The following is a 27,685-nucleotide window of genomic DNA, read 5'->3' as shown; positions in this document are numbered from 1 at the left end:
ACGCACCGCCTCGCTCGGGCCGCGCGCGTCCAGCCGCACAGCTGCCCCCCAGCTCTCCCTCTCCGCGGCGGGCAGAGGGCGCTGTGCGTCCGTGCGCCCCGAGGGGCGGGCCCGGGCCGGGGCGGGGCTGGCCGGGCTTCCAGGCCGGGGCTCTAGCCGCCCGCGCCGCCCGGGCCGCTCCGGGGACGGGCCGGGGCGGGGCGCGGTCGCAGGAAGCCAGGCGGGGACGCGCGGAGGCGTTGGGGAGCGAGGGAGGGCGCGGCCAACTCCCGGAGGGACGGCAGGCCGAAAGAGCGGCGCCGGGGCCTGGCGCGCAGCCTGAGATCGCCGGACCGCAGGCCGTCCCACCACGGGCTCTGTCCCGGCCCCAGGCCCCCCGCCAGCATGGCCGGCCGGACCGTGCGGGCCGAGACCCGGAGCCGGGCCAAAGATGACATCAAGAAGGTGATGGCGACCATCGAGAAGGTCCGGAGATGGTGAGCGCTGCCCCTGGGCCAGGGACACAGCCAAGCCACCTCCTCCTAACGCGTCCGCCCTTTCCTGGCCAGCTGCCCCCGCCCACCAGCTGTGCTCTGAATCGACTGGGCTCCCCTTTCCCTGGCAATTCCCAGAGGTCTACAAAGCGTGGTCCGGAGTGGTGCTTTCCCAGAGCGGGAGCTCATCTATGCCCCGCCCCCTGAAGCTTTGACACTCTTGCAAGCTCGGCCCCGGGTCTTCATTGCCAGAGTCCCTGGCCAGGCCTTGGTGGCACCCTGCTGAGTGCCCCAGGTGTCTGCAAAACCGCAGCTCCAACTTATATCCGTCTGTGCCCTAGGCTTTGCAGGGGCTCTTTCTGGTTCTGTGCCCCGTTAGCGAAGCTTCCCTTACCCTAGCACATCTCCCCGACCCCCTGCTCTGTGGGGCTCACCCTTGGGTCTCCCTGACCAGTCTCCTGCCCTCCCACAGGGAGAAGCGCTGGGTGACTGTGGGTGACACTTCCCTTCGAATCTTCAAGTGGGTGCCTGTGGTGGATCCCCAGGAGGAGGTGAGCAAGCCCAACCCCCAGCAAGCCTTGCATCTGGGCAACCTCAGGCAGTTCCCTCCCTCCCTTGGCCTCCACCTTCAGTCGGCTTCAGACTCCAGTGTGGAGCTCAGGCAGATGGTAACGATTATTAGCACACACACACACACACACACACACACACACACACACACACACACACACACACCTCACATGCCCCCCTCCCTTCTCTGAATTCAAGACCTAAAACTCAGCCTCCACAACCTGAGACTACACCTCTTGTTTCTCTGAGCCCAGGTCTCCTTATTTGTATTGAGGGGATTTGTACGTGCTCAGCAGACCACTGGCTCTGACCTTACCCATTCTCACTCAGGAGAGGCGGCGGGCAGGAGGCGGGGCAGAGAGATCCCGAGGCGGCCGGGAGAGGCGAGGCAGGGGCACCAGTCCCAGAGCGGGTGGCCCCCTCATCCTGCTGGATCTCAATGGTATGTACAGATCCTGGAATGGGGAGGGAGGGAGAGAAGCTACCAGAGGCCCCCAGGCCGACCAGCTTGGCTCTTGCTTCAGCAGATGAGAGCAGCAACCAGAGTTTCCATTCAGAAGGTTCACTGCAAAAGGGCACTGAGCCCAGCCCTGGGGGGACACCCCAGCCCAGCCGTCCTGGATCGCCTACTGGACCCCCGGAAGCGATTACGGAGGATACTCAGCCCCCACAACTGGGCCAAGAGAGAGGTAGGACCAGGTGGCTCTCAGGAGCCCTCTCTTCTCCAAAGTTGACCCCAGCTTGTACTTGTATCAGTGTCCTGTCCTCTCTCCCCGTCCTGCCCCTGGGGGAGAACCTTCCCTGACCCCGGCAGAAATTACATCCAGCTGCTGTCTCAATCCTCTGCTTCCTAGATTTATAGGTAGCATATCACCATCTGAAATGTTTATGCAGATTTGTTTTTGCTTGCTTATTGTCTTTTCCTGTTAGCATCTCACGTCAGCCGTACTGATCTTGTTCATTCATACTGTGGGATACACAATAGATGTTCAGTAAATACCTGTTTGGGGAGTAAATAATTCTGATAATCAGAGTGGTTACTAGCAGCAGAGTGCCCTTCCCTGCGGAGTGTTCTGAGCACGTCAGCGTTTGTTTTTTGTTTTCTCATTCAATCTCTACTGTCGCTTTATGATCCTATTATGATTCCTCTTTATACACGAGGAGCCTGTCATCCAGAGAAAGATGGTCAGACTTACAGAGCCAGTGAGCCAACACCTTGGGCCTGAGCCCCCTTCAGCTCTTCTGCCTTCATATAGTCGGTCCCCTGTCTGGTCAGTACTACTTCCCAAGTGTGGCTGCTTTCTGTGCCTCTGGCCCTACCTTCTCGGTTCTCACTTGTACCTGCTCTGGCCTCGCCTCCCGTCCCCGGTGGCCTTCACACAGCTGCAGAACAGCCTTTCCTCAAGCACAGATCCCAAGTGATGACTGTCCCGCTTCATCTCCTTCAGTGGCTCTTCATGGCCTTCGAGTCTTTACTTGGCCACTGGGGCCTCCACACACTGTGGCCGCTGAAATTGTTGCCTCCCCAACCCCCAGCCAAGAACACCAAGACATGGGTGGGCCTCAGGACCGTGTCCAGATTGTTCCAGATACTTTTGTTAATGGTAGGACAGGGGATGCAGCTCAGTGCTCAGTGGTAGAGTGCTTGTCTGACATGCCTGAGGCCCTGTGCCCATTTCTGATACCACAAAAAGGAATGAATGAGTGGATGAAAATGCTAGCTAGCACTTACTGAGCACCTACTGTGTGCTAAGGGCTTCCAAGATATTGCTTCACTTGGTCCTCATGGCAGTCTCTGGTGGTTTACCCGAGACTCAGAGAAATAGCTTACCTAAGGGCAGGGTTTGGATTTAGTGCAACATAGAATCTCTGGTCACTAAGCATATATTTCCCTCTGCCTAAATTCTGCTCTACCTTAGTTTGTCTCCTGGCTCACTCCCTACTAACACAATCCAACGTGAATCTCCCTCCCTTGGCATCTTGGTGCCCTCCTGTGGTTCCCACAGTGTTGTCTTGTGTGGTCGGTGCCTGTTTCTTTTGCCCCCGGCCTGTTCTCCTGGCACAGAGTGGCTGCTCAGGAGGTACCTGTTCATTTGGCATTCCAGACCCAGGGGGCACACCCGCAGGCGGTACTGAGGACCCCCCGAAGCTGACCAAGGAGGAGCCTGTTCCAGAATTACTGGAAGCTGAGGTGAGAGAGGCCAGAGGCTGGACTCTGGCCTTGTGGGAAATGGGGCTTTGGGGGCAGAGGGAGATTGCATTCTAGGGTCCAGGAGGGAGATGTGGACCTAGAACCCACCAAAAGGCTTAGGTGAGGTTGGACTCTTGGGTGAAGAGGATTGTTTTAGAGACACCGTCCTGAGGGCTGGATCACGGCTGATTTAAGAGCATTGGAAGCCTGAAATGATCTTGGTGTTCCTCTAAGGATAAAAAACAAAAACCTAGGCTCAGGCTGCAGCTGGGTGCTGCTTCTCTTCCTCAGTGTGCACGAGAGCCTGGGCCTGCATCACACAGACACACTTCCTGAGCTGTCAGGTTAGCGTAAGACGTTGCCATGCCTCCCTACAAGGACTACCTTGATTCACTTTCCCGAAAAATCACATTCTTTCCCCCAAACAGCATTGCCATTGTTGTTGGTCACTTGGTCCTGCGCCAGACTCTAGGTCCCCAGGGGAAGAGAGTGGAAAAGGCTAGGAGACTATCTATACTCCTGGGGTAGAGTGGAGCTCACACCTGTCCGCCCTTCCTCTTCAGGCCCCTGAAGCTTACCCTGTCTTTGAGCCAGTACCACCTGTCCCTGAGGCAGCCCAGGGTGACCCAGAGGACTCGGAGGGCGCCCCCCCACTCAAGCGCATCTGTCCAAATGCCCCTGACCCCTGAGAAGCTGCCTGCCTCCTGTCCTGTCGCTCCAAGGGCCCCTTTGGCTTTTTATAAATAAAGACCCTTTTGTAATTTTGTGTCATGTGATTTCCCTGTCAAGGCTGGGGAGGGTCTTTGGAGACAGTTTTGGCTCATGCTCACCATGATTAGATGAGCCATGAGGGCTTGAGCCAGGACCTCGCCTCCCTTCACTCCCGCCCTGCCCTTCTTCACCGACTTTGACCCTCCTCGGGACCCAGCAGATATTACAGCTCCCATTTCACTCACAGGAACACAGGCCCAGACGGGTAGAGAGGCCTGGAAGGACCCGACTCCTTCCCTGCCCCCAGGAAGTGGCACACCGTGTCTCTAGCTGAACACCCCTTCCATGCAGGGCTCTAGGCCCACACTTCTGGGCTGAGTCCTCCCATCGCCTACACAATTGCCACCTCCTCCTAGATGCCTTCCCTGATTCCAGGCTCCATCAACATCGTCTCCTTTGAGTTCCCACAGTCCTCTCTGCTTCCTTCCCTTTGTCTTAGTATTTGTCAGGCCGTTTGGGGACCACGAGTCTGGATTTCTGTCTTTTAGGCTGTAGGCATCTCCAGGACAGAACTAGGTTCCCAGCTGTGCCTAGCTTAACACTGGGACCACAGTAAGCCATGAATGAATGAGTAAACAAATGGGGCTGGGCATGGTGGCCTGTGATCCCAGTACCCAGGAGGCTGAGGCAGGAGGATTGTGAGGTCCTCTGTCACTGTCCATGTGGCTCTAGGCAGGCTGTTTCTACTCTCTGACTTGTTTGTTTACTGGACTAATACACTAATAACTGGGCCTCGCCCCTGTGCTAACCCTGCCCCACCCCCACCCCTGGCCAGTGCCCAGTGAGAAACTTCAACCATACAAGCATTCCTCATACTAGTCAGAGAAGCAGGTCAGGTTTGGGTAGCCCTGTGTTAGCTTTTAACAAAAGGAGAGGTTGAGGTTTGGGGAAGAGCTATTTAAAATGTCAGAGTGTCTGCTGTGGCAGAAGTGGGGTCAGGCTGGCTAGGAAGGTCACTGCAGGGATGTGCTTACAGGTACTCCTATTGTGGGAACAAATGAACGAAAGAGTCACAATGCCATCGTTCTAAAGGTCGGAGTCCAAACTTGGTGTCACTGGGCCAGAGTCAAGGTGCCTGCAGGCCGGGCGCCTGGCGTAGGCTGTCAGGGAAAATCTGTTTTCTTGGCTTTTCCAGCTTCTAGAAGCTACGTGGACTCAGGAATGGATTCAGTCTGTGGCTTGTCTTCTCCTCAACCCCAGCTAATCTCTCTACCTCTCTGCTTGTACCATGGCACCCTTTCCCCGGCTCTCCTGCTGCTCACAGGGGCTTCCTAGGCATACAGGGTCACCCCCCATCTTGGAACTCAGGCCATCTGAAAATCTGTTGTCATGTAAAGTGACATGCTCATGTGCTGGGGCGTAGGGTATGGACAGCTCTGGAGGGCCAATAGTCAGTATGACCTCGTGGTAACCTCAGCAGTTTTCTGGGTGTGTGTCATCTCATTATTCCCCTCAGTGACACAGTGAAGTGAATGCTCTGTAAACTGTAAAGTGCCTTGGATGGCTTAGCAGCATGATGTTGAGGCCACAAGTTCAAGTTCAAGTTCAAGTTCTGGGTTTGAATTTCACCGTCTGCATTCAGTTTCTTATTTTCAATTTTATGTGTATGAGTGTTTTGCCTGGAAGTATACCTATCACCATGTGTGTTCAGTGCCTGAGGTGACCAGAAGAGGGTGACAGATCCCTTGAAACTGAGTTACAGATTTTAGATGGTATGTGGGTACTGGGAATGGAACCTGGGTCCTCTGGAAGAGCCCTGTGTTTAAAAATTATTATTTTTAATTATGTGTAGAGGTGTGTGTGTGTGCGCGTGCATGCGTGTGTGTGTGTGTGTGTGTGTGTGTGTGTGTGTGTGTGCCTACATGTGGATATGTGCACATGAGTCCTTGGAAGCCAGAGGTGTCAAATCCCAGGAGCTGAAGTTACAGACAACTGGGAGCCACCGTGTGGGTGCCGGGAGCCTGAGTCCTCCGCGAGAGCAGCAGGCGCTTGACTACTGAGCCGTCTGTCCAGCTCCTGCTGTCGTTCTCAGTGTGATGTGCTTCTTTGTTCTCATCTGCTTTGTTTTGTGATCTGTAAAATGGGGACAATAATAATGTGAGCCTGGTGAAACTGTTCTGGGGATTAAATGAGGAAATCCATGGGGAGAGAGCCCTTGACTCAGTGCACAGTAAGAGCTAACAAGTGACAGCTTTTCCTCGGCATCCCACGTTACAGATAAGGATGTACCCACGGTGCAGGGCAGGTACCAGGGACCTGCCCATCATTGAAGCTGGGCAGGTTCTGGCCCTGTAGCAGGTATCCATTTCTGAGTAGCCTTAAAAGATTCAAGGTCAGTCTTCCCTGTTCCTCTCCTGGTCACGGGCCTTGGCTACTGTCCCAAGCCTATTGGCTACTTTCTCTGTGGCCAGCACCCCCAGCCCTGTCTTGGTCCGTGGGCCTGCTCCTTTTCTTATCACGTTCTGCTGCATATGTGCTGTGCCTTCCCGTCCCTCCCCAAGTGCACTCTTGTGGGGACTCTCACCTGCAGGCTCCCCCTTCTTCCCCACTAACCACTGGCCCATGGCACCTGGGTGCTCTTTTTCTTTATGAACATTCTATCTTCCTGCCTCACACCTATTCCCAAGTTAATTCCCTTCCTCCAAATTCTGTTCTTGGCTTGCAGACTCAGTGGCCGAATGGTGACACAACCCCTGAGCTGTCCTGTGGGTCCCAGTTTCATTTCCTTATCTTCCCTTCCTTTCCATTGCCTGTGCCCATCTGTGTCTCCATCCCCAGTCCCCAGGCCTGAGCCGGCATGTCCTGAGTCTCCATCCTCTTATGTAGCTTTAGTCAGGGTTCTCTAGAGGAAGAGAATTGATAGAGTGAATATAAGTGAAGGTAATTTAGACACTGTTCCATTGCTGTGAAGGGACACCGTGACCAAAGCAGCTCTTAGAAAAGGGAACGTTTAATTGGAGTCTTGCTTATGGTTTCAGAGGGTGAGTCCATTATCATCATGGCAGGGAACATGGTGCTGGAGAAGTAGCTGAGAGCTACTACATCCTTATCCACAGGCAGGTGGGGGAGCGCAGAGAGGGATAGAATATGACATGCTGGCCTGACTTAGGTTCTGAAACCTCCAAGCCCACCCCCAGTGACACATCTCCTCCAACAAGGCCACACCTCCTAATCCTTCTCAGACAGTTTACAACAGGGGCTAAGCATTCAAATATATGAGACCATGGAAGCCATCCTCATTTAAACTACCAAAACACCTTGTTTTGTTTTGTTTCTTGAGACAGTGTTTCTCTGTGTAGCCCTGGCTGTCCTGGAACTCACTCTGGAGGCTAGACTGGCCCCAAATTCAAGTGATCTACCCACCTCTGCCTCCTGAGTGCTGGGATTAAAGGTGTGTGCCTTCAATGCCTTTTGTAACTGTGCAAGCTTCCATATTAAACCTAGAATCTCCACTCAGAAGTCCTATATCAATAAAGTCAGCCTGATCTAGTTTTTTTTTTGTTTGTTTTTTTTTTTTTTTTTCTTGAGACAGGGTTTCTCTGTGTAGCTTTGCGCCTTTCCTGGAACTCACTCTGTAGCCCAGGCTGGCCTCAAACTCACAGAGATCCACCTGCCTCTGCCTCCCAGACTGATCCAGTTTTTAAAATTTATTTTATGTATATTGGTGTTTTGCTTTGCCTATATATGTGTGTGTGTATACACACACACACACACACACACACACACACACATATATATATATATATATATACACACACACACATACACACCATATATACATATATGGTGTGTGTGTGTGTGTGTATATCTGTGTATCACATGAATGAGTTACAGTTGTAAGCTGCCGTGTGGATTCTGGGTCCTCTGGAAGAGCAGTCAGTGCTTTAACTCCTAAGCCATTTCTACACCTACTCACCCCTGAAATCCAGTTTTATGTTCCTTCCACTAATATCCCACACCCTTATAGTCCACTCCCACACTTAGTCCCCAGACTTGTGCTTGACTGAACTAGCAGACTCATCAAGCTCCTTAGTAGCATAGCACACCTCCCCATGGACGACATTTCTGTCTCCCATCAAGGAGCCTGCCTGGCCTTAAGTCTGGTTATAGGTCTAGAGCAACTATTGGTGGCCCCTGGGAGACATTAGTAATCTCTTGCCTGGCATTTCTTTCAGGGAAAGTCATGGCTGGTTTAGCTGACAGTGAAGAATTGATTTCCTCAGGCAAAGGCAGAAAAGGCAGTGTTTCCAGAAGGGAGTTGGGGTGGGGATGCATCTTTTGCTGAGGGTAGATAAACTTCTTCCTCACATGAGATAAACCCTTGAGAATCTGAAGGTTCAGTGTTTTCAGACTCAGTGGGGTCCTGTCACATATCTCCATCCAAGTTATACGGTCCCATTCTTTACCAACTGATGTCCTTACTTTGACTGCTGACACCTTCCGAGGCCTGGACTTGGATTGCCGTTGAAATTCAGCTGATCTTACAATGAGGGCTTTGTTGTGTTTTTCTGTAACTTAAGCTCTGTGGCTGTTGGAGAGAAGATTCCCTTCCAGGGCACACTTAGAAACCTTTAGCTGTTTATGGGCATCTGGAGACGGTCAGTTTATCACTGAGTTCACGGTTTTCCTTCAGCACAGTATCCTGAGAAGTTGGTCAGTTTTATCATGGAGCTCATTCTTTTCCTTTGTTAGTTTATCTAGAGATTCTAGGAACAACCAACCAGCATCAATATTTTCCACCAAATTCTCAAAGGTTTTTTTTTTTTTTTTTTGAGACAGGGTTTCTCTGTGTAGTTTTGGTGCCTGTCCTGGATCTCGCTCTCTGGACCAGGCTGGCCTCGAACTCACAGAGAAACACCTGACTCTGCCCCCTGAGTGTTTGGATTAAAGGCGTGTATCCCCGCGCCCCCCTCAAAGTTTTATATATAGAATCATTAAATTCCTTCTCTTCACAGTTAGGTGAATCAGGATAATCCAATGTATTTGTCCCGATACGTTTGTCAGAGAGTTCATAATTGGGTTTTTAACTGCTCTCCATGCTTCTAGGAGAGGTTCAGTAACTCAGCAAATTGGAAAGCTTGTTCCAGATACTTAAAGAATTCATCCTTGGGGTTGGGGATTTAGCTCAGTGGTAGAGTGCTTGCCTAGCAAGCTCAAGGCCCTGGGTTCGGTCCTCAGCTCTGGGAAAAAAAAAAAAAATTCATCCTTGCCGGGCAGTGGTGGTACACACCTTTAATCCCAGTACTTCTGAGGCAGAGAGATCCACCTGGATCTCTGTGAGTTCGAGGCCAGCCTGGGCTACAGAGTGAGTTCTAAGACAGCCAGAGATACACAGAGAAACCCTGTCTCGAAAGAACACAAACAAACAAACAAACAAAATTTATCCTTACACTTCTGTTGCTGTAGAGCCAGCTGCTCCTGGTTCCACAACCTGTATTAGTCAGGGTTCTCTGGAGGAATAGAACTTACTGAATGGACAAATCTGTATGAAGGGAATTTATTACCGTAGCTTCCAGGGTGTGGTCTGGCTAGTCCAACAATGGCTGTCTCCTGACAGAAAAGTCCAAGAATCCAGTAGTTGGCCACCCATGAAGCTGGATGTCTCCACTGGCCGTCAGCGTAAGCTGGAATCCCAAAGACGTTGCCTCTAATACCAGCGCAGGCATGAACTTGCCAGGGCCAGTGAGGGCGAGAAGCAAAAGCTGCCTTCTTTGGTGTCCTCCATGTAGGCTGCCAGCAGAAGGTGAGACCTGGATTTGGGGTAGGTCTTCCCACTTCAAAGGAGCCCATGAAGAAGACTCTGTCACAGGTGTCCCTGTGTGGGTTTTGTTAATTCCAGTTGTAGTCGAGTTAGCAGACACAGCCATCACAGTGGTCTAGGATGCAGACCTCAAGTCTCCCACCTCCAGCTTCCCAGTGCTTGGGTTACAGGCGTGCACCACCATGCATGGTTTCCTGCAGCGCTGAGGGCTGAACTAGGGCTTTGTGCATGCTAAGCACATACTCTACTGCTGAGCCATGTCCCCAGCCTTGCTCTGCTTTCTCCAAGTGCCAAGAAAAATGCTGCAACAGCTTCCTGACAGTTTCTTGCCTCCTTCTTTCCCCTTTGACCTGGGGTCTTCCGCTATGCAGTGGTCAGCCCTTCACAAGCCCACATCTGTCCTTGGTGCCACCCCGCTAAGCCTTCTTGTCTGGCTCCTTTTGCAGGATGTGGCCTCTGCTGCTGCACGCCTTCAATACTTCTCCAGGCGCCCTGCATCCTGGTCTCACCTCTGAGGCTTCCCTTCCGCTGTCTGCTGTGCCACGACCCCTTCCTCTCCCCTCGCCTGTGAGGTTCCTCTTGTCTTTCAGACCTTGACTTCCCAGTATGGTATCATCTTGCCTCTTTGTCCTTCCATGGTGGGACCTCCCCTGGCTCTGGGGACCTTACAATGGTATAGTCAGCCTGAGACTCAGCATCAGTCTGATGCCCCATGAGGGCCGATGAATTCTCTCTGAATTGGTGACATGGAGTTATGATGTACTTCCTGTTTGCTGGATACCGTTCTGGGCTCTGGGGATATAACACTAACAAAAAAGAAAAGAATCTTGCCTTCAGCGAGTCTGTGTGTGTGTGGGGGGGGGCGTGGTAGCAGGGCCCCTGGTAGGAAGTCAGAAAGACAGTCAGAGTCCCATGAGGAAGAGGAGATGTCTGGACCAATGCATGTTGGGCTTTTTCATTGCTGTGTGACATTGTAGAGTACGTGAACACAAAGTGAGAAAACTATAATTGTAGCAGGAATCTTAAAGGGTCTTATTAATAAAATCAAACTTGAACCAGGTATTGGGGTGAACGCTGGATGATCAGAGGAACAGAACAAGCCACAGCTACCTCACCTTGCCAGTTCCTCAGCTGATCCTGTTTCCTCAGACTGGAAGCCTCTTAGTCCTCATCCAAATGAATCTCAGCTGAACTGCTGCTAGAAGCCTAAAAGCTTAACCAGCTAAAAGCTTCTAGTTTCTGGTCTTCACGCCTTATATACCTTTCTGCTTTCTGCCATCACTCCCTGGGATTAAAGGCGTGTGTCACCATGCCTGGCTGTTTCTAATGTGGCCTTGAACTCACAGAGATCTAGAGGGATTTCTGCCTCTGGAATGCTAGGATTAAAGGTGTGAGTGCCACCATTTTCTAGCCTCTGTATCTAGTGGCTGTTCTGTTCTCTGACCCCAGATAAGTTTATTAGGGTGCACAATATTTTGGGGAACACAATACCACCACATATATAATGTCCCCCCCAGTGGTACAGGCTTGTGGTAAATGGTCGTATGCTGCTTGATGCTGACTGGAGCATTGTGGGGCTTGTGATGGTACTTTGGAAAAATTCTGCAGAAAAGAAAGATAGGAGAAAGAAGTGGTTGCATATTTAAATAGAGAGGTCAGAAGAGGCACTGCTGGGGCAGTGTTTGAAGAAAACCTTGAAGCGATGAGTCTGTAAAGCATGGGAAGGTCTGTGTGAAGAGCATTGCAGGGAATGACCAGTGTGAAAGCCCTGAGCTAGGAGGCACCTGCAGCAAGGTCAGTGTTGGCGAACCAAAGGGAGGAGAAGAGACCATGGGAAGTGAGTTCGTGTGGGGACAGCCTCACGGCCAGGGCGAGCATGTGATCTAGCACTCGGACTGGGGGACTTCAGGAAATTGTATTAATGTTTGATCTTCTTTTACATTTATTTCTTGTGCATGTAAGCTCACATGCACATGTGCTGCCCACCCCAGTGGAGGTCAGAGGACAGCTTGAAGGGGTTGGTTTTCTCCTGCCACCCCATGGGATGTGGGACAGAACTCAGGTTTGGTGGCAAGCACCATCACCTACATTTAGTAGTGTCTGTGTGTGTGTGTGTGTCTGTGTGTCTGTGTGTCTGTGTGTCTGTGTATGTGTGTGTGTGAATGTGTGTGTATGTGTGTGTATATGTGTGTGTGTGTGTGTGTGTGTGTGTGTGTGTGTGTGTGCAAGTGGAGGTCTAAGGACAACTTCGGGAGTGTCCTTCCACTAGAGAGGTCCTGGGGATAGAACTCAGGTCCTTCGGCTTAGAGCAGTGGCTCAGCCTTCCTAATGCTGCCACCCCTTAACGCAGTTCCTCATGTTGTGGTGACCCCAACCATAACATTATTTTCATAATTGTAATTTTACTACTGTTATGAATCACTATGAATATCTGTGTTTTCTGATGATTTTAGGTGACCCCTGTAAAAGGGTTGTTCGACCCCTAAAGGAGTTACGACCCATAGGTTGAGAAGTGGTGGCTTAGAGGTGGGTGCTTTCTTTACTAAGCCATCTTGCCAGCCTAATCAATTTTTATTAAACCCCAAAGTGGTCTACCACTACCCTGCATTGAAACCTTCATGGCGCCCTTTGGACTTGAATTTTGAAAGTTCCCCAAGCAATACTAAGAGTGCTTCGACTTTGGGCCTATGGACATCATTTGCTTGGTTTACATAATCTTGTCAGGGTTGACAACATTTCAAAGACTGGACTCCTGGCTGCCCTTGAAAATGGAAATTCTGAAACATTGAGTGTGCCTCCCAGAGTGCTTATCACTGGGAGCTTAGGGATACTGGCTACTCCTATGTGGATGAAGTTTGGACTTAATTCTTCCTCTTCTAGTGTTGGCTCTTGTGTGGCCACAGGCTGCTGGCCCATCTGCCGCACCCCTCACTTAGTTCTAGTAACAGCCCACTGTCCTCCAGCCACTGAGACACAGGCTGCCACTTCACTCTTGTCTTTTCCTATAGAGCTCACCTACCAAATTCTTCAGCGTGGCAGACAGGACCTATCCACGTGGCTCCTGCCCCTCTCCCTGGAATGTTCTATCTTTTGTTTTATTTGTGTTTTTGAGACAGAGTTTTTCTGTGTAACCCTGGCTCTCCTGGAACTAGCTATATAGACCAGGCTGGCCTTGAACTCACAGAGATCCACCTGCCTCTGGCTCCTGAGTGCTGAGATTAAACACGTGAGCTACCACCGCCCAGCAACTCTACCTGACTTTTAACATTGAAGCTGAGCTATAATCTTAATAGAAAAGTCAGGTGTTCAGGGTCATCCTCAGCTATACAGTGAGTTTGAGGCCAGCATGGGGTGTGTGAAACACCATCTCAGAAAAAAAGATTAAAAAAAAAAACAACACAAAACATTAAAGCTTCCTGGGCTTATGTCACTTAGCACCTCTGCACCTTTGGCTGGAAAGCTCTTCCAATCCCCTCTCATTCTAGCAAACACTTACCTTTCAGGCCTCGGGGTCACCTTACCTCCTACCTGAAGGTTCCTTGACCTTCTAAGTCAGATCCTGAGCATGCCACTTCTTCCCACGTTGTTGCATCTCTTCCTTCCTCTGTCAGTAGAAGGCCACATCTGTCCTTCCAGGGCAGAGTGTGTGTGACAGTCCTTTTCATCAAAGGAAAATGTAGGTGATACATGTGTTAAGGATAAATGGACAAGACTGAGCACATCTTCACTGGTGAAGTCCTACTTGTTTTCAAGTTACATTTGCAACACGATGTCAGGGTTAGAGATGTAGCTCAGCTGATAGAGCGCTTGCCTAGCATGCATGAAGTCCTGGGTTCAATCCCCAGCATCATGCAAACCAGGCGGGGGTGGGGGCATTCTTGGCTACATAGCAAGTTTTAGGCCTCAGATATGTGCCAGTCCCTCCCTCTCTACATATGCATGCTCAAGCTGTTACTATTGCATCTGCCTCTGTCCTCTCTGAGACCCTCTGTAGAGATCAGGTGATCTTCGGAGTGTTAGGCGAGGGCAATCCATCTCATCATGGCTTCAGTGGTTCTTCATCACGTGCTCACTTGTTCTTAAAACATACACTCTTTAACTGGCAGAAGCCTGTCATCAGTTAGCGGGGGGGGGGGGGGGGGTGTCTGTAAGGCTGTGCAGTCAGGGGTGCTACCTGGCTGGTGACCCCTAAGACTCCACAGAACAGGTGGACACAGTACAATAACCTTTCTGTCCCTTCAGACTTGCCTGTGGATTTTCATTCAGGTTGTCATGTGTGCCGGGCCTGTCTTCCTGTCGATAGAACAGACCTGAGTGGTATAGGATGGAGATGCAGGACAGGGATGAGGTCATTCCTAGATTCAAACTGACTTGTGCTTATTGTCATTTTGGACAAGTCACATTGCCTGTCTAGATCTTACTTACCCCAAGAAAATGTGGACACAATAAGCCAATGATCTTTTCCTCAAGTTTGTGGTCACCTGCATGAATTTTTTCAGGAATACTGTGAGTCACGTTCCAGGTCTGAGGATCTGTGACTCGGTTGTTGTTGTGAGGCAGGTTCTTGCTGTGTAGCACAGGCTGCTCTGGACTCACCATCCTCCTGACCTCGCCTCCCACAGCTCTGGGATTCCAGTTCCTCACTGTTTTCAGCATCATTACGTTTACTGCTGTATTTGAATTTCTTGCAGTGGTTTTGCACACTCGAGGGTGTTTAGGAGATGCAGTGGCAAAGTCAAATGTGTTGTAAAATCTGTAATGAGCATGGCTGAGGTTTTCATGTATTTCAAGAGCTTGGGAAGAAGCAGGTACACGTAGATTCAGCAACCATCAACCGCCTTGCCTTGGAGGGGCTGAGCCTGTAGAGGGAGGGACTGGCTCCTGCCTCCTGCTCAGCCTTTGTGAAACCAGAAAACACAGACAGGTGTGGCCTAGCTGCCGGAGCCAAGGGTGAGGCAGCCACTCCTGCAGAGCAATCTGGCCTTGGTTTCCCCACAGCACGGCTGGTGCAGATTAGGCTGCCCAGTAGCGGCTCCTTAAACCATCACCATGACCCTGGGCAGCATCTGAGTCCCTTCTGGGCTCTAGTTTTCCGGGCTGTGATGGATGAGGACAGCTGGTGTTTTCAGTTCACCAGCTTGATCTCCTAACACCCCTTCTGTAGTCAAGGAAGAGGGGCTGAGGAAGTTAGTTTGGAAAGTGGAATGGTTTCTCACTCCTTGCCCAGTGGACTGAGGCAGAGGTTGGAACCACAGCCCTGGGTTCCCAGCACTGCTGCTCTGGAGGCTAGGTCAGCTGCTTCCCTCCTCCACTCCCTTCTCCCACTCCCTTCATCGCTTCCTTCTCACAGGGTCTTTCCGCTGTCCTTAACTCCTGATCTCCCTCCCTCCTTCCAAGTGATGGAATTGCAGGAGTGTCTCATGACACCTGGTTTCATGTGCTGCTGGAGATGGAACCCAGGGCCAGCTGAGCTACATCCCCTGAATTAGCTGCCCTCCACCCTCAATGCTGAGGATGGAACCCAGGACCTCCACTTCTCAAGCTATGCGAGCAAGCACTCTGCTTGTGAATGACACCCATAATAGTAGCTACTGTTATCTAGTCTCTGTCTGTCTGTCTGTCTGTCTGTCTGTCTGTCTCTCTCTCTCTCTCTCTCTCTCACACACACACACACACACATGCTCTCTCTCTCTCTCACACATACACACACACACATTCACACACACACACACACACACACACACACACACACACACACTTTAAAAATCTTTAAACCTCAGTGCCAGAGAGATGGCTTAGAGGCTGAGAGCACTGGTTACTCTTCCAGAGGGCCTGGGTTTGGTTCTCAGCACCCACGTGGCAGCTTACAACTGTTTGTAACTCCATTTCCAGGGGATCTGACACCTCACAACCAATGTACATAAATCAATTATTAGAAAACTTGAAATCTCCAAAAAGCACTAGAGATGTACTTCAGCTGACAGACTGCTTGCCCAGCGTGTCCAGAGCCCTGGATGTGATCCCTAGTACCACATAGAACTGGGTGTGATGGTCTATACCTGCAACCCTAGTGAAGATGGTCAGCCCTAGGCTTACACGTGTGTGTGTGTGTGTGTGTGTGTGTGTGTGTGTGTGTGTGTGTGTGTAGAGAGAGAGAGAGAGAACTAGCTACCGTCTGAGCATCGCGTGTGCACACGTGAGCACTGTGCACATTAGAATCTCACAAATCATTTGAACTTCATCAGGTAAGTAGTATTGTTTTCATTTTGCAGATGGGAAGCTGAGACGGAGAAGTTAATTCACTGTACTTAGTGAATCATGGAGGCAGACTGGAGACTGCTTTTTTTTTTTTTAAAGACTTATTTATTTATTATGTATACCGTATTCTGCCTGCATGTCAGAAGAGGGCGCCAGATCTCGTTACAGATGGTTGTGAGCCACCATGTGGTTGCTGGGAATTGAACTCAGGACCTCTGGAAGAGTAGACAGTGCTCTGAGCCATCTCTCCAGCCTGAGACTGCATTCTTTAACTCCAAGTTTGAAGACCGGCAGGTCATTTTTTCCCCTGTCCTTGGGGCAGTATTTTAGGGTTCCCTGTATGCTGGGTCCTCTGAGGCAGTCTGTAGATGCTTGAGAAGTGGAGTTAAAGATGACCCTTCCCAGAGAGGAGTTAGAGCACCCCAAGACTTGAGTCTGCTCCCCAGGACCTTTATCCTGCACAGTTCTTCCTCTCTAAGGATGAGTTAACTGCTGTCCTCATCTAGAACCAGCCCCCGGGGTACTACATGGCAGTCTGATGCTGAGTCCATTACAGTTTTTTCTTTGCAATATCCAGCAAGGACAGATGATCTCCATTTTACAGACAAGTAAATCGAGTTTTAGAACAGTGAGGGGAATTACCTTGGCAATAGAGCTAGTGCTTCCACCAGGGAGCCTGGAGGCCACCCAAGAGTCCCCTGTTCTGAGAGCTCCCTGGGACCTCCTGGATTTGGAAGCTGCAAACGTGAAGTGGGTAGTGATGGGCACTGTTTCCCAGCAAGTCCCGCACTCTGGATGGCTCCAGGTTTGAATCTGCAAACCATCTCCCAACATTCTAACAAAAGCAGCTTTTCTTATTTCCTCCCTCTCTCTCTCTCTCTTTCTCTCTTTCTCTCTCTCTTTCTCTCTTTCTCAGACAGTGTTTCTCTGTGTAGCTTTGCGCCTTTCCTGGAACTCTCTCTGTAGCCCAGGCTGGCCTTGAACTCACAGAGATCCTCCTGCCTCTGCCTCCCGAGTGCTGGGATTAAAGGCCACCACCACCCAGCTTCCTTCCTTCCTTCCTTCCTTCTTCCTTTTTTCCTTCCTTCCTTTCTTTTTTTTTTCTTGAGATAGGATTTCATGTAGCCCAGGGTATCCTCAAATTCACTATGTAGCTGAAGATGACACCGAACTTTTGATCTTCCTATTTCAATTTCCTAAGTGCCAGTATTTATGCTGCTGTTTAATGAAGTACTTCTGAGGGTCAAACCCAAGGTTTCGTGCACGCTAGGCAAGAACTTGACCAGTTGAGTTCTATCTCCAAATCTCAGGTTTTTTCCTTCAAATTCAAAATATGAACTCAAGGGTCTTTGTGAAGAGGGGACTCTTATGAATGTGGGTCATAAGGTAGGCTTAGAGGAACATTCTTCCTCTGGGTTCTAGAGCATCATGCGTCATGGAATCTGGAGAAAGAACGTGGCCACTTTTGAACTTGGGGATGTAAATATGACAGGAACAATGGTTCCTACTTAGTGTGCAGGTTCCTGGGCATTATCAGAGATTTTTTTTTTTTCAAGACAGGGTTTCTCTGTGTAACTTTGGTGCCTGTCCTGGATCCTGCTTGCTGTGTAGATCAGGATGGCCTCAAACTCACAGAGATCCACCTGGCTCTACCTCTCTAGTGCTGGGATTAAAGGTGTGTGCAACCAACGCCCAGCAATCAGATATTTTTGCATGTACAGAGCACATGTGGTGCTTATACATACATATAGGGGAAACAGTCATATATGTAAAATAATATCTAAGACATTTTTAAAAGTGAGACCTGGAAGCTGAAGAAAAGGAAGGTAAAATAGAGGCTATGAGAAAGAGAGCTGGGTGGTGGTGCCGCCTTTAATCCCAGCTCTTGGGAGGGAGAGGCAAGTGGATCTCTGAGTTCGAGGCTACCCTGGTCTACAGAGTGAGTTCCAGGGCTACACAAAGAAACCTTGTCTCAAAAACAAAGCAAACAAACATCTTTTCTAGTTATCTTATTTTGTATTGATGTAATAAGTTGTCATACATTTAGTGGCTTAAGACACTGATGGCTGCTAGTGCCCATTGCTTGTAATCAGTCACAACACTCACTCTGGTCAGTGAGATTGGAGGATCACAAGTTCTTGTCTCAAACAAATAAAAAAAGATATATTATGTTATAGTTATTTTTTTTTAAATATTCATTTATTTACTACATATACAGTGTTCTGCCTGCATCCCTGCAGGCCAGAAGAGGGCACCAGATTTCATTACAGATGATTGTAAACCATCATGTCGTTGCTGGGAATTGAACTCAGGACCTCTGGAAGAACAACCAGTGCCCTTAACCTCTGAACCATCTCTTCAGCCCATGTTATAGTTTTGTAAGTCAGATGTCCACCACTGGTCTCTGTGGTGTGGTCATGTCTGTGTGTTCCTCTCTGGAGGCCACAAGGGGAAATCTGTGTCTCTGCTCTTTCTGGCTTGTGTAGGCTCCCTACACTCCTTGGCTTATGGCTTCTTCACCATTTGAATTTGCCTTTCCGAAGTCATATGTCCTCTGTTCCCAACCAGAATTAATTCTCTGATTTCAGAGATCCTTGGGTTTATGGGGTCCACCTGGACAGTCTGGGATAATCTCGCTAACACAATATCCTTCATCACAGGCAAAATTCCGAGCTCCAGCTGGGACTTGGAGGTCATGGAGGTCCCAGCTTGACCAGCTGTCATCCTTTGGCATATCAGCACTTCACTTTCTATTGGCAAAGAATTCAGCAAGCCCAGGGTGACCAAACCGATCCCCTAGGTCTTCTTCCCAGGTCTGTTTCTTGTGGCCATTGCCAGTACCAGTTAGAATACTCAGGATTCAATCAGTGTGGTAACTTGCGTGTAATTGGCCCCCATAATCTCATACAGAGTGGCACTCTTAGGAGGCATGGCTTTGTTGGAGTGGGTATGGCCTTGTTGGAGGAAGTGTGTCACTGTGGGGGCAGACTTTGAGGTTTCCTATGCTCGGGATATTGCCCAGTGTCTCAGTTGACTTCCTGTTGCCTGCAAGATGTAGGACTCTCAGTTACTCCAGTACCACATCTGCCCACAAGTCGCCATGCTCCCTGTCATGATGATAATGGACTGAACCTCTGAACTGTAAGTGAGCCACCCCAATTAACTGTTTTCCTTTATAAAAGTTGCCGTGGTCATGATGTCTCTTCACAGCAATAGAAACCCTAAGACAGTCAAGAATCAGAACTACAATAGGACAGTTTAGCACACAGAATTATTTTGGGGTGTCATGCCACACACTTGTAATCTCGGGACTTGGAAGGCTGAGGCAGGAAGATCACAGGTTCAAGGCCAATCTTGGCTGTAATTTTGAGATCTTGTCTCAAACAAACAAAAGACTTATTAATAAATGATTTAAATGTAGGGGCTGGGCTGGAAAGAACCAAAATAATTCTAAAGAATACATAAGTTACAGAAAACAGGATTGACCACTGTCTCTAAAGCCGAATGTTAAGGAAGAGTCCTTACCAAGGCTAAGAGTCACTTGAAAGAATGTGACAGGTAAGTCACTCATGTGCCTCAACAATGGAATGTCCCAAGAGCCTGGCATCTTTAGTGTCGGGTGAAGCCTTGGTCCTGGAACCAAGGACCGTGGCAAGTGTGCTTGACAAGGGCCAGCACTGGAGAGCTTTGCTGGGACTCTAGCAAAACTAGACTGACATTCCCCATGTGATCCGCTTGGGGAATGCGTGCGTGTCTTTCCCAGCCCTGCTGGAAGGGATCAGACACTTTGGAAAGACATGTCAGTACAGGACTCAAGCACTGACCACACATACTCAGTGAGAGTGCAGGACTGGAAGGAGCTGCCAGACACACAGGTAGTCCAGTGCTTCTAAGACAGTTGCTATAGAAACCAGGCTCTGGGGAAAGACTACTGTGCCACCGTTCTGCATGGAGGAAGCAGCATCAAGGTCAAGGTGTAGTGTGTGTGCAAAGATGTCCAAGCATCAGAAACCTGTGCTCGCAAATGCAGTATACGGTCTGGATTTTGGATGTTGGAAGAGGAAGCATGGTAAGGAAGCTGCAGCATCTCTGGGGCTCTCTGTTCCAGACGTCCACGTAGGGCAGAGGACCCCCCAGGATGTCCCCATCGACTGGCCCAGAAAAACTGCAACCAGAGACAAGAGAAAGGAAAGCTCAGCGGGACAGAACCAGACAACAGCCAGCGCCTTCCTCTTGCAATGTTCCTCCAGCGCCCTCTGCCGACGCACTTAATGTCATACTCGGTGACCATCTGGTTGTGCCCATGATCTTAAAGAAGGTACTAGAAGAACTTGGAAAAGTTATAAACTGAATCCCTACAGAGGCCCTGTGGCCCACAGACTGAGGGCCAATATGGGAGCAGGGGAGGGTTGAATAAAAGGCTTGGAAGATTCTCTCTAGAAGACCCATGAACGACCATGTCCCTGAGGAAAACAGAGATTAATGTAAGCGCAGTGGCACCTCTATCAGTCTGGCCCGGACAGAAATGATTGGGATTCTGGAGAGTGATTGAAGATGACTATAGACTATCAGGTGATGACCCTGATTGTAGCTACATCTTTCTTGGAGCAAACCAATATGGCACTTGGTGTTTGGTATGAAGCCAGCCAGCATCCTGGCCTTTTCTCCATACAGAATATATCCACAAAAAAAAAAAAAAAAAAAAGGCTACCCTTGGCAACCAGGGAAGAACATGTGTCCCCCCCAAATTCCAGGGCTCATACCCCAGTGGAGAGTTTTGTGGATTAGGCAGTTTAAGATTTGTAAACATGCCGGGCGATGGTGGCGCACGCCTTTAATCCCAGCACTCGGGAGGCAGAGCCAGGCGGATCTCCGTGAGTTCAAGGCCAACCTGGGCTACCACGTGAGCTCCAGAAAAGGTGCAAAGCTACACAGAGAAACCCTGTCTCAAAAAACCAAAAAAAAAAAAAAAAAAAGATTTGTAAACGTGTTCTCCGATGTAAACATCAAGCTGAACCTCACATTTACCACCCCCAAAAAGGCCTGATGCTTGGAGGCCTATTTGTACATCAGAAACAACAGGCTGGAGATTAACAGTGGAGTTGCCCACAGGGACCAGAGTGTGACAAGGCTCCCAAGCAAGCCCAGGCCGCAGTCCAGGCTGCACTTATGACCCGGCCAGCTGAGACTCAGTGTCTGTGCAGATGATGGTGCTTGCCTCTAGACCAGGCTGGACTTGAACTCATAGAGATCCTCCTGCCTCTGCCTCCCAGTGCTGAGATTGAAGGTATGTCACCAATTCAAGAGTTTTTAAAATTATAATTTAATTTTATGTATATGGCTGTTGTGCCTGCATGTATGTCCATCCGTGCACCACTTTCTTGCCTGGTGCCTGTGGAGACGAGAAGAAGGTGCCAGGTTCCCTGGAGTCAGCATTCCAGATGGTTGTGAGTGACTATGTGGGTGCTGGGATTAGAACTCAGTAGTGGCCAGTGGCTTTGTTGTTGTTGTTTTGTTTGTTTGTTTTTGTTTTTGTTTTTGTTTTTCGAGACAGGGTTTCTGTGTGTAACAGTCTCGGCTGTCCTGGAACTCGCTTTGTAGACTAGGCTGGCTTCAAACTCACTGTGATATCTGCTTCTGTCTCCCAAGTGCTGGGATTAACAGTGTGCACCACCACGGCCTGATGCAGCCAGTGTTAACTGCTGAGCTGTCTTTCCAGTGCTCTCTCTCTCTTTAAAAAAAATATTCATGTATTTCATTTTATGTATGTGAACTTTTTGTCTTCATGTGTGTGCCTAGTGCCTTTGGCGGCCAGAAGAGGGCCTTGGGTCCCTTGGAATTAGAGTTGCAGGCAGTTGTGAGCCACTATGTAGGTGCAGGGGAACCAAACCCAGGTCCTCTGGAAGAACAGTAAACATTCTTAACCGTCTCTGCAGCGCCGCCCCAGTCCCTTTTTATGATGGTCTCCCTTTGTCATCCTGAGACTGACTTGGTCTCTTGCCGCTTTCCTGGGTGCTGAAACAGCACCCGGCAGAAGCAGCTCATGGGCGGGCGTTGTTTCAGCTCCCAGCTTCAGTCTGGCCTGGTGGGGAGTGTGGCCAAGCTGATGGCAGCAGAGGCTTTTCGTGTCTCCGTGGATCAAGAAAGCAGAGCCAGACAGAACTGGAGGCCTTGAAGACCTGTCTTTGGAGGCCTGTGTTAGCCAGCCAGACCTCATGTCCCAAAGGATCCATAGCCTCCCAAAACAGTGCCACTGGCTGGGAAGCAGGTGCTTAAACCGTGTGCTGTGAGGGACAGTTTACAACCAAACTATAGCAGTGTTCACTGTGCACCACAGCCTTTGTCCTTGACATGTGAACTGTCCAGGCTGTGTGGTCAAACCTGGCCCAGGAGATGCTGTGCTGCTCAGGAGAGGCTTGGGAGGGGTCCAGCTGGAGGCCTGGGTCCCTGACTGTCAAACGCTGTCTTTTCTCTGTTTCCTGCCCACCATGAGATGAGGGTAGCAGGTCTGTTCCTTCATGCCCTTCCACGTCACTCTGCCTTAAGACAAGTCCAGAAACAGTAATGACAGTTGAGTTGACCGTGGACAGGAACCTCTGAGACTGAGACAGAATAAATGTTCCTTCTCCTCCTCCTCGTTTTTTGAGACAGTGTTTCTCTGTGTAGCCCTGGCTGTCCTGGAATTAGCTCTATAGACCAGACGGCCTCGAAATCAGAGATCTGCCTCTGCCTCCTGAGTGCTGGGACTAAAGGTGTGCGCCACCACCACCACCACCACCACCACCACCACCGCCACTGCCACCACCCGGCTAAACCTTTCTTCTTTTATTTCTCTCAGGGATTTTGTCACAACAACAAAAACCAACCACTACAGTCTGTTGATTTTTCTTTTTCTAAAAAGATTTATTTATTTATTATGTGTACAATGTTCTGCCTGCGTGTGTCCCTGCAGGCCAGAAGAGGGCATCAGTTCTCATTACAGGTGGTTGTGAGCCACCATGTGGTTGCTGGGAATTGAACTCAGGACCTCTGGAAGAGCAGCCGGTGCTCTTAACCCCTGAGCCATCTCTCCAGCCCGATTTTTCTTTTTAAAATTACAGTATTTGTATGTGTTTACCACACCGTTGTATGAAGATCAGAGGACAACTTATGGGAGGTGGTTCTCTCCATCTGCTGTGTGGGTCCCAGGGATTGAACTCAGGTCCTTAGGCTTGGTGGCAAGCACCTTTACCCACTGAGCCATCTCTCTGGCCTTGACTTTTCTTTTTTTTCCTCATTTTTATTGCTTCTTAGTAGCCAGAATAGGAGATGAGTTCTTTCAACCCAGGCAAGAGGCTCAGGACAGTTTTGTTATCCCCAGTGGGGTCCCTGTCTCTCTGCTAGGACTGTGAGGACAAAGCCCCTCAGTTAATGGCCTCCATGGCAGACAGTTGCTTTTGTGGTTATCAGACTAATGTTGGATGAAAACTGGTCAGTGGGTATGTACAATCCATGGTGCAAAACAGTTGTGTGGGGCTGTCACAGAGTAGGAGATTTTGAAATGTTCCATATTATCTCCTTTGTCTTCTGTCAGAGATTCCTCAACACGTTTCTCTGCCTCCTTCCTTATATCTTTAGAAACAATTTATGTCTTTCTTTGTTGTCAGACTTTCTTTGGGACCACCAGCTCCAGAGACTTTTTACTAATTATGAAAGCTTGGCCTTTATAAACATTTAGCCTTGTTCCCAACTAGCTCTTATAACTTAATTAACTTGTATCTATTAATCTACATCCTGCCACGTGGCTCTTTACCTCTCCATATGTACGTACATCTGACTTCCTTAGTGTCTCCGTGGCGTCTCTGCCTCTTTTCATCCTAGAGTTCCTATCGCTGCCCGGAAGTCCCGCCTCTTCTCTCCTGCCCAGCTATTGGCTGTTCAGCTCTATTAAACCAATCAGGTACCTTAGGCGGGCAAGATAAAACAGCAACACATCTTCACACAGTGTGATACAATATCCCACAACTTTCCTTTAGTTCAATCACCAACCCAGCTGAGTGCTAGTTCAAGAGCTTGATCTTTAACCCTATCACATGATGTCAGTTATTCTTGAACTGCATCACAGCAGGTTGTTTCTTTCATCTGAAGCCCTTCTATGCTGTTTTTGCAGCTTGCCTGGCTTTGCCGATGGCACAGCCCCAGTAACCGTATGAAATACTAGAGGGGTCAGCCATACAGGGCTGTGCACCATCATTCACACAGTAAGGCCTCCAACATGGGATTTGTCCAAAGGTCTAAGAACACTGTAGTGTGTACACGCGTGTATATGCTGGCTGTTCTGTCTGTGAGATGTTCTAGAGGATTCTTACAGCCAAAGTTAAACCAAAAGTTGGCAGTATCTTCTCTTGTTATGTCTGCTAATGAATGGATATCTGCCAACAAACCTGTACTATATAAGATTCCAACATGTTGGTTAACAGTAAAAGTCATGTGTTGGGGCCTTCTCCATGTAGTTTAGAAAGGACTAGCTTTTCTACCTCAAGACAACTCTCTTTACATCTGCTCCTCATAGCTGTACTGCTTTCCATGGCCTTCATGGCATACTCAACCTTCCATCAGGAGAGTGTAGAGGCCAGCCGGCTAAGTCTGCTACCATTGGAGTTCACAGTGCCGACTCACAGGCCTCAGAGGGCTTCCAGGTCTGAAGTGCCTTTCACAGTTCTGAGGACTAGATGTCTAAGAAAAGGTCTTAGCAGGCTGGTCTCTTCAGAGGCCTCTCTCCTTAGTCATGTTCTCCATGTGTTCACATGGTCTTCCTGGACATGCTCTGTATCCAAATTTCCTCAGCAATCATGTGGGATTAGAGCTGACTCTAATGACTTTCTAATTCAGTTATCAATTATTAAAGACCCTATATCAAAATGTGGCCATTTTCTGAAATACTAGGAGTTAGGACTTCAACCTGTGAGTCTGAGGGAAGGTTCCATTCAGTCCCTGACAGCTGGGGTTGAACAGATTTGCAGACATTATTCTATCACGGCAGGACCAAGAGCAGCCTCACCCCGAGGCTCAGGGGCAAGGAGCACTTTCTGTAAGTCGGCAGCTCCCGTCCATGTCCTGGAAAGTGAGCAACTTAGCTGGCTCCCCCAGGACTGCCTGTGTTAAGGGTGTCAGTGTTGCTGGGCAGTGGTGGCGGTACACTCCTTTAATCCCAGCACTTGGGAGGCAGAGCCAGGCGGATCTCTGTGAGTTCAAGGCTAGCCTGGGCTACAAAGTGAGTTCCAGGAAAGGCACAAAGCTACACAGAGAAACCCTGTCTAAAATATATATATATATATGTCAGTGTTGGCTTGTTGTTTGGTGGGGGGGGGTCCATTAATCAGCCTTTTCCTGAGCCCTCAACCCTGTTACAGAGTTAATCACTTAACCGTCTATTTTTCTGAGACCACATAGGTCCCCTAGCAAAACTTGGAACCTTGGGAAATAGGCAGAGTGTAAATAGGATCTCTTTAGGAGAAAAAAGCAGGAAAGATAGGTCTGTAGATGCATCATTTCTCCTTCCTAGCCACCTTGTTTCCTAAGCCAGTCAGGAAGAGGCTGGGAGTGTGTTACACTTTTTATTTATTTTTTATGTGCATTGGTGTTTTGCCTTCACGTATGTCTGGGTGAGGATGTTGGGTCCCTGGAACTGGAGTTATAGACAGCGGTGAGCTGCTATGTGGGTGCTAAGAATTGAACCCGGGTCCTCTGGAAGAGCAGTCAGTGCTTTTTTTTTTAGATTACAGATGTGCACCACCATGCCTAGCTCTTTTTTTTTTTTTTTAAGCTGGACTGGGAGTTGGAGATTTAGCCCAGTGGTAGAGCGCGCTTGCCTAGCAAGGGCAAGGCCCTGGGTTCGGTCCTCAGCTCTGAAAAAATAAAATAAAGCCGGACTGGTGGTGTCAATGTGTACTATCAGTGCTGAGGAGGCAGGGAGACAATGGAACGGTCAGACTTACCGAACTGCCAGCCAAGGCCAGTCAGTCTGTGAGCACCAGGTTCAGCGAGAGATCCTGTTTCAAACAATAACGTGTAGTGTGATTGAGGAAGACACCCAAGGGTCCCCTTTGGCCTCCTCATGTGCCTGCACACACGAACATGCACACACAAGGAAACACGGAATCTAGCAGCTTGTGGTATTCTCTGCACGCTGTCCTTGTTAGGACTCCTGTTGTCCTTCCGACTTGGTGTAGGTGGAGAAGTGCTCCATGTTTTCTTTTCTCCTTGCAGGATTCTGGAGTGAGAATGACCAGGAGAACCCACCAAGAGAAAGGCTTGAAAACGGAGCCCCTCAGGAGGCTTCTTCCCAGGAGAGGCCTCCGGACAAACGCACGCTCCACTCCCCCGGTGCCAGACACCAGAGCTCCGGGAGGTGGGAGCAAGGCCCAGAGGGCACCCAGGACGATACCACAGGGGAAGGGGAGGTGAGCGGCCACCCAACGAGGCGAGGCCCTTAGGTCTTCTTTAGCTGCCCCAAGACCCAGTCGCCGACTCGCACCATGTGAGGGTGGAGAGAGCTTCGGAGCTGGACGCCTGCTGTGTGTGCTTGGAGGTAGGCAGCCAGCTCTCCACTTGTCCCTGACCCTAAATCATGGATCCATCTTGCTTGTTGTGGGTCCAAAACTGTGGTGCCTGGGGCAGGTCACAGACAAGGAGCGTCTGAGGACGCTGCGGGGTGATGCCTAGAAGCAACTTGAATATACAGAAGAACAGATGCTGGGCCGACTTGGCCACCTCTTCATGCACCAGGGCAGCTACCCACCAAAGGCCAGGCATGGGCCCCAGGGAGGCACCTTCGACCCTCGGAACCACAGGATCTGCCCTGGTGGGCAGCGAGCAGTGTCTGAAGCATTGGGCAGCAGGTCCTAGGTGCTCCCTTGCGGAGTCTGTGATTGGCATCATAGTTCATGCTTGTGTAGGAGTATGCCCGTGTGTAGAGATACCACTCCAACAAACACCTGGCAGCCACCCCCCTCCACGGGCCTTTGGACACTAGGCCTGCCAGTTAACCTTTGGCTGGAGAAGACACATGCCAACCTTGCCTGTCAAGCGAGGGGCACACATGGTCTAATGACCCTTCAGGTCAGGCTCCGCCTCCTGCTGTAGGACCCAATCCAGGAATGGATGGAGACTTGTAGTCCAGCCCCGAGCCTGCCAAACCTACCTGGAGAGACTACCCATTTTGAGGAACCCATGGCAAATGGGCCATTTGAGTGGTTCCAAGGGCTTTCATCAACCTCTTGCCTCCTGACTTAACAATGTGTTGGGCCTGCCTGCCAGGGAATGTCTCCCACTTTTGAGGGCTTATTAACTACATACTGCAATTTGTGGGAATTATTTAGTACGCTATTCCTATGTCATAGATCCTGTTACTTTTACATTTTACAGATCTGGAAGCTAAATAGCCAAGAGGTTGAAGAGCTTGCCCTAGGTCACGCAGCCTGCCTGTGGCAGAACCAGCCACCTGCCTGAGCCCACAGTTCCTGCTAGCATACCACTTCTTGTGCTGGATATGCTGCCGGGGCTGAAGCCGTGACTTGTGAAAACAGTCATTTAAGGAACATCCATTTTTCTCAGCGGAAAACTATATAGGACTTTAAAATTTTTTAATATTTTTTATTTATTTATTTTTTTGTCTCACTA

General features: G+C 49.7%; 1 protein-coding gene and 1 pseudogene across 3 annotated transcripts; one reads left to right on the top strand and one right to left on the bottom strand.

The window, feature by feature from the left end:
- The first annotated feature begins 142 nt into the window (after positions 1 to 142).
- On the top strand, positions 143 to 27,685 carry Bcl7c (BAF chromatin remodeling complex subunit BCL7C). Of its 3 annotated transcripts, none has more exons than XM_036176987.1 (6): positions 143 to 476; positions 946 to 1,024; positions 1,374 to 1,485; positions 1,571 to 1,732; positions 3,149 to 3,234; positions 3,798 to 3,995. In XM_036176987.1, exons 1-6 carry the CDS (start codon positions 385 to 387, stop codon positions 3,921 to 3,923), a joined length of 657 nt encoding a protein of 218 aa, XP_036032880.1. In that variant the 5' UTR covers positions 143 to 384; the 3' UTR covers positions 3,924 to 3,995. The 3 variants fall into 3 exon arrangements, with proteins under 3 accessions (XP_036032880.1, XP_036032878.1, XP_036032879.1); XM_036176985.1 differs by lacking the exon at positions 3,798 to 3,995 and adding an exon at positions 26,273 to 27,685 and having other exon boundaries at positions 152 to 476; XM_036176986.1 differs by having other exon boundaries at positions 152 to 476; positions 1,568 to 1,732.
- Positions 9,653 to 26,252, bottom strand: LOC118586875 (annotated as a pseudogene).

Source organism: Onychomys torridus, chromosome 1, assembly GCF_903995425.1.
Source record: "Onychomys torridus chromosome 1, mOncTor1.1, whole genome shotgun sequence".
Lineage (NCBI taxonomy): Eukaryota > Metazoa > Chordata > Mammalia > Rodentia > Cricetidae > Onychomys > Onychomys torridus.
This window is presented reverse-complemented; position numbering and strand designations above follow the sequence as displayed.

Excerpts from the sequence above, each read along its gene's own strand:
- Bcl7c (XM_036176985.1), top strand. The coding sequence starts at position 385 with ATGGCCGGCCGGACCGTGCGGGCCGAGACCCGGAGCCGGGCCAAAGAT. Across the intron at positions 1,025-1,373 it reads TGGTGGATCCCCAGGAGGAG|GAGAGGCGGCGGGCAGGAGG; the intron begins GTGAGCAAGCCC and ends ATTCTCACTCAG. Across the intron at positions 1,486-1,570 it reads CATCCTGCTGGATCTCAATG|ATGAGAGCAGCAACCAGAGT; the intron begins GTATGTACAGAT and ends TTGCTTCAGCAG.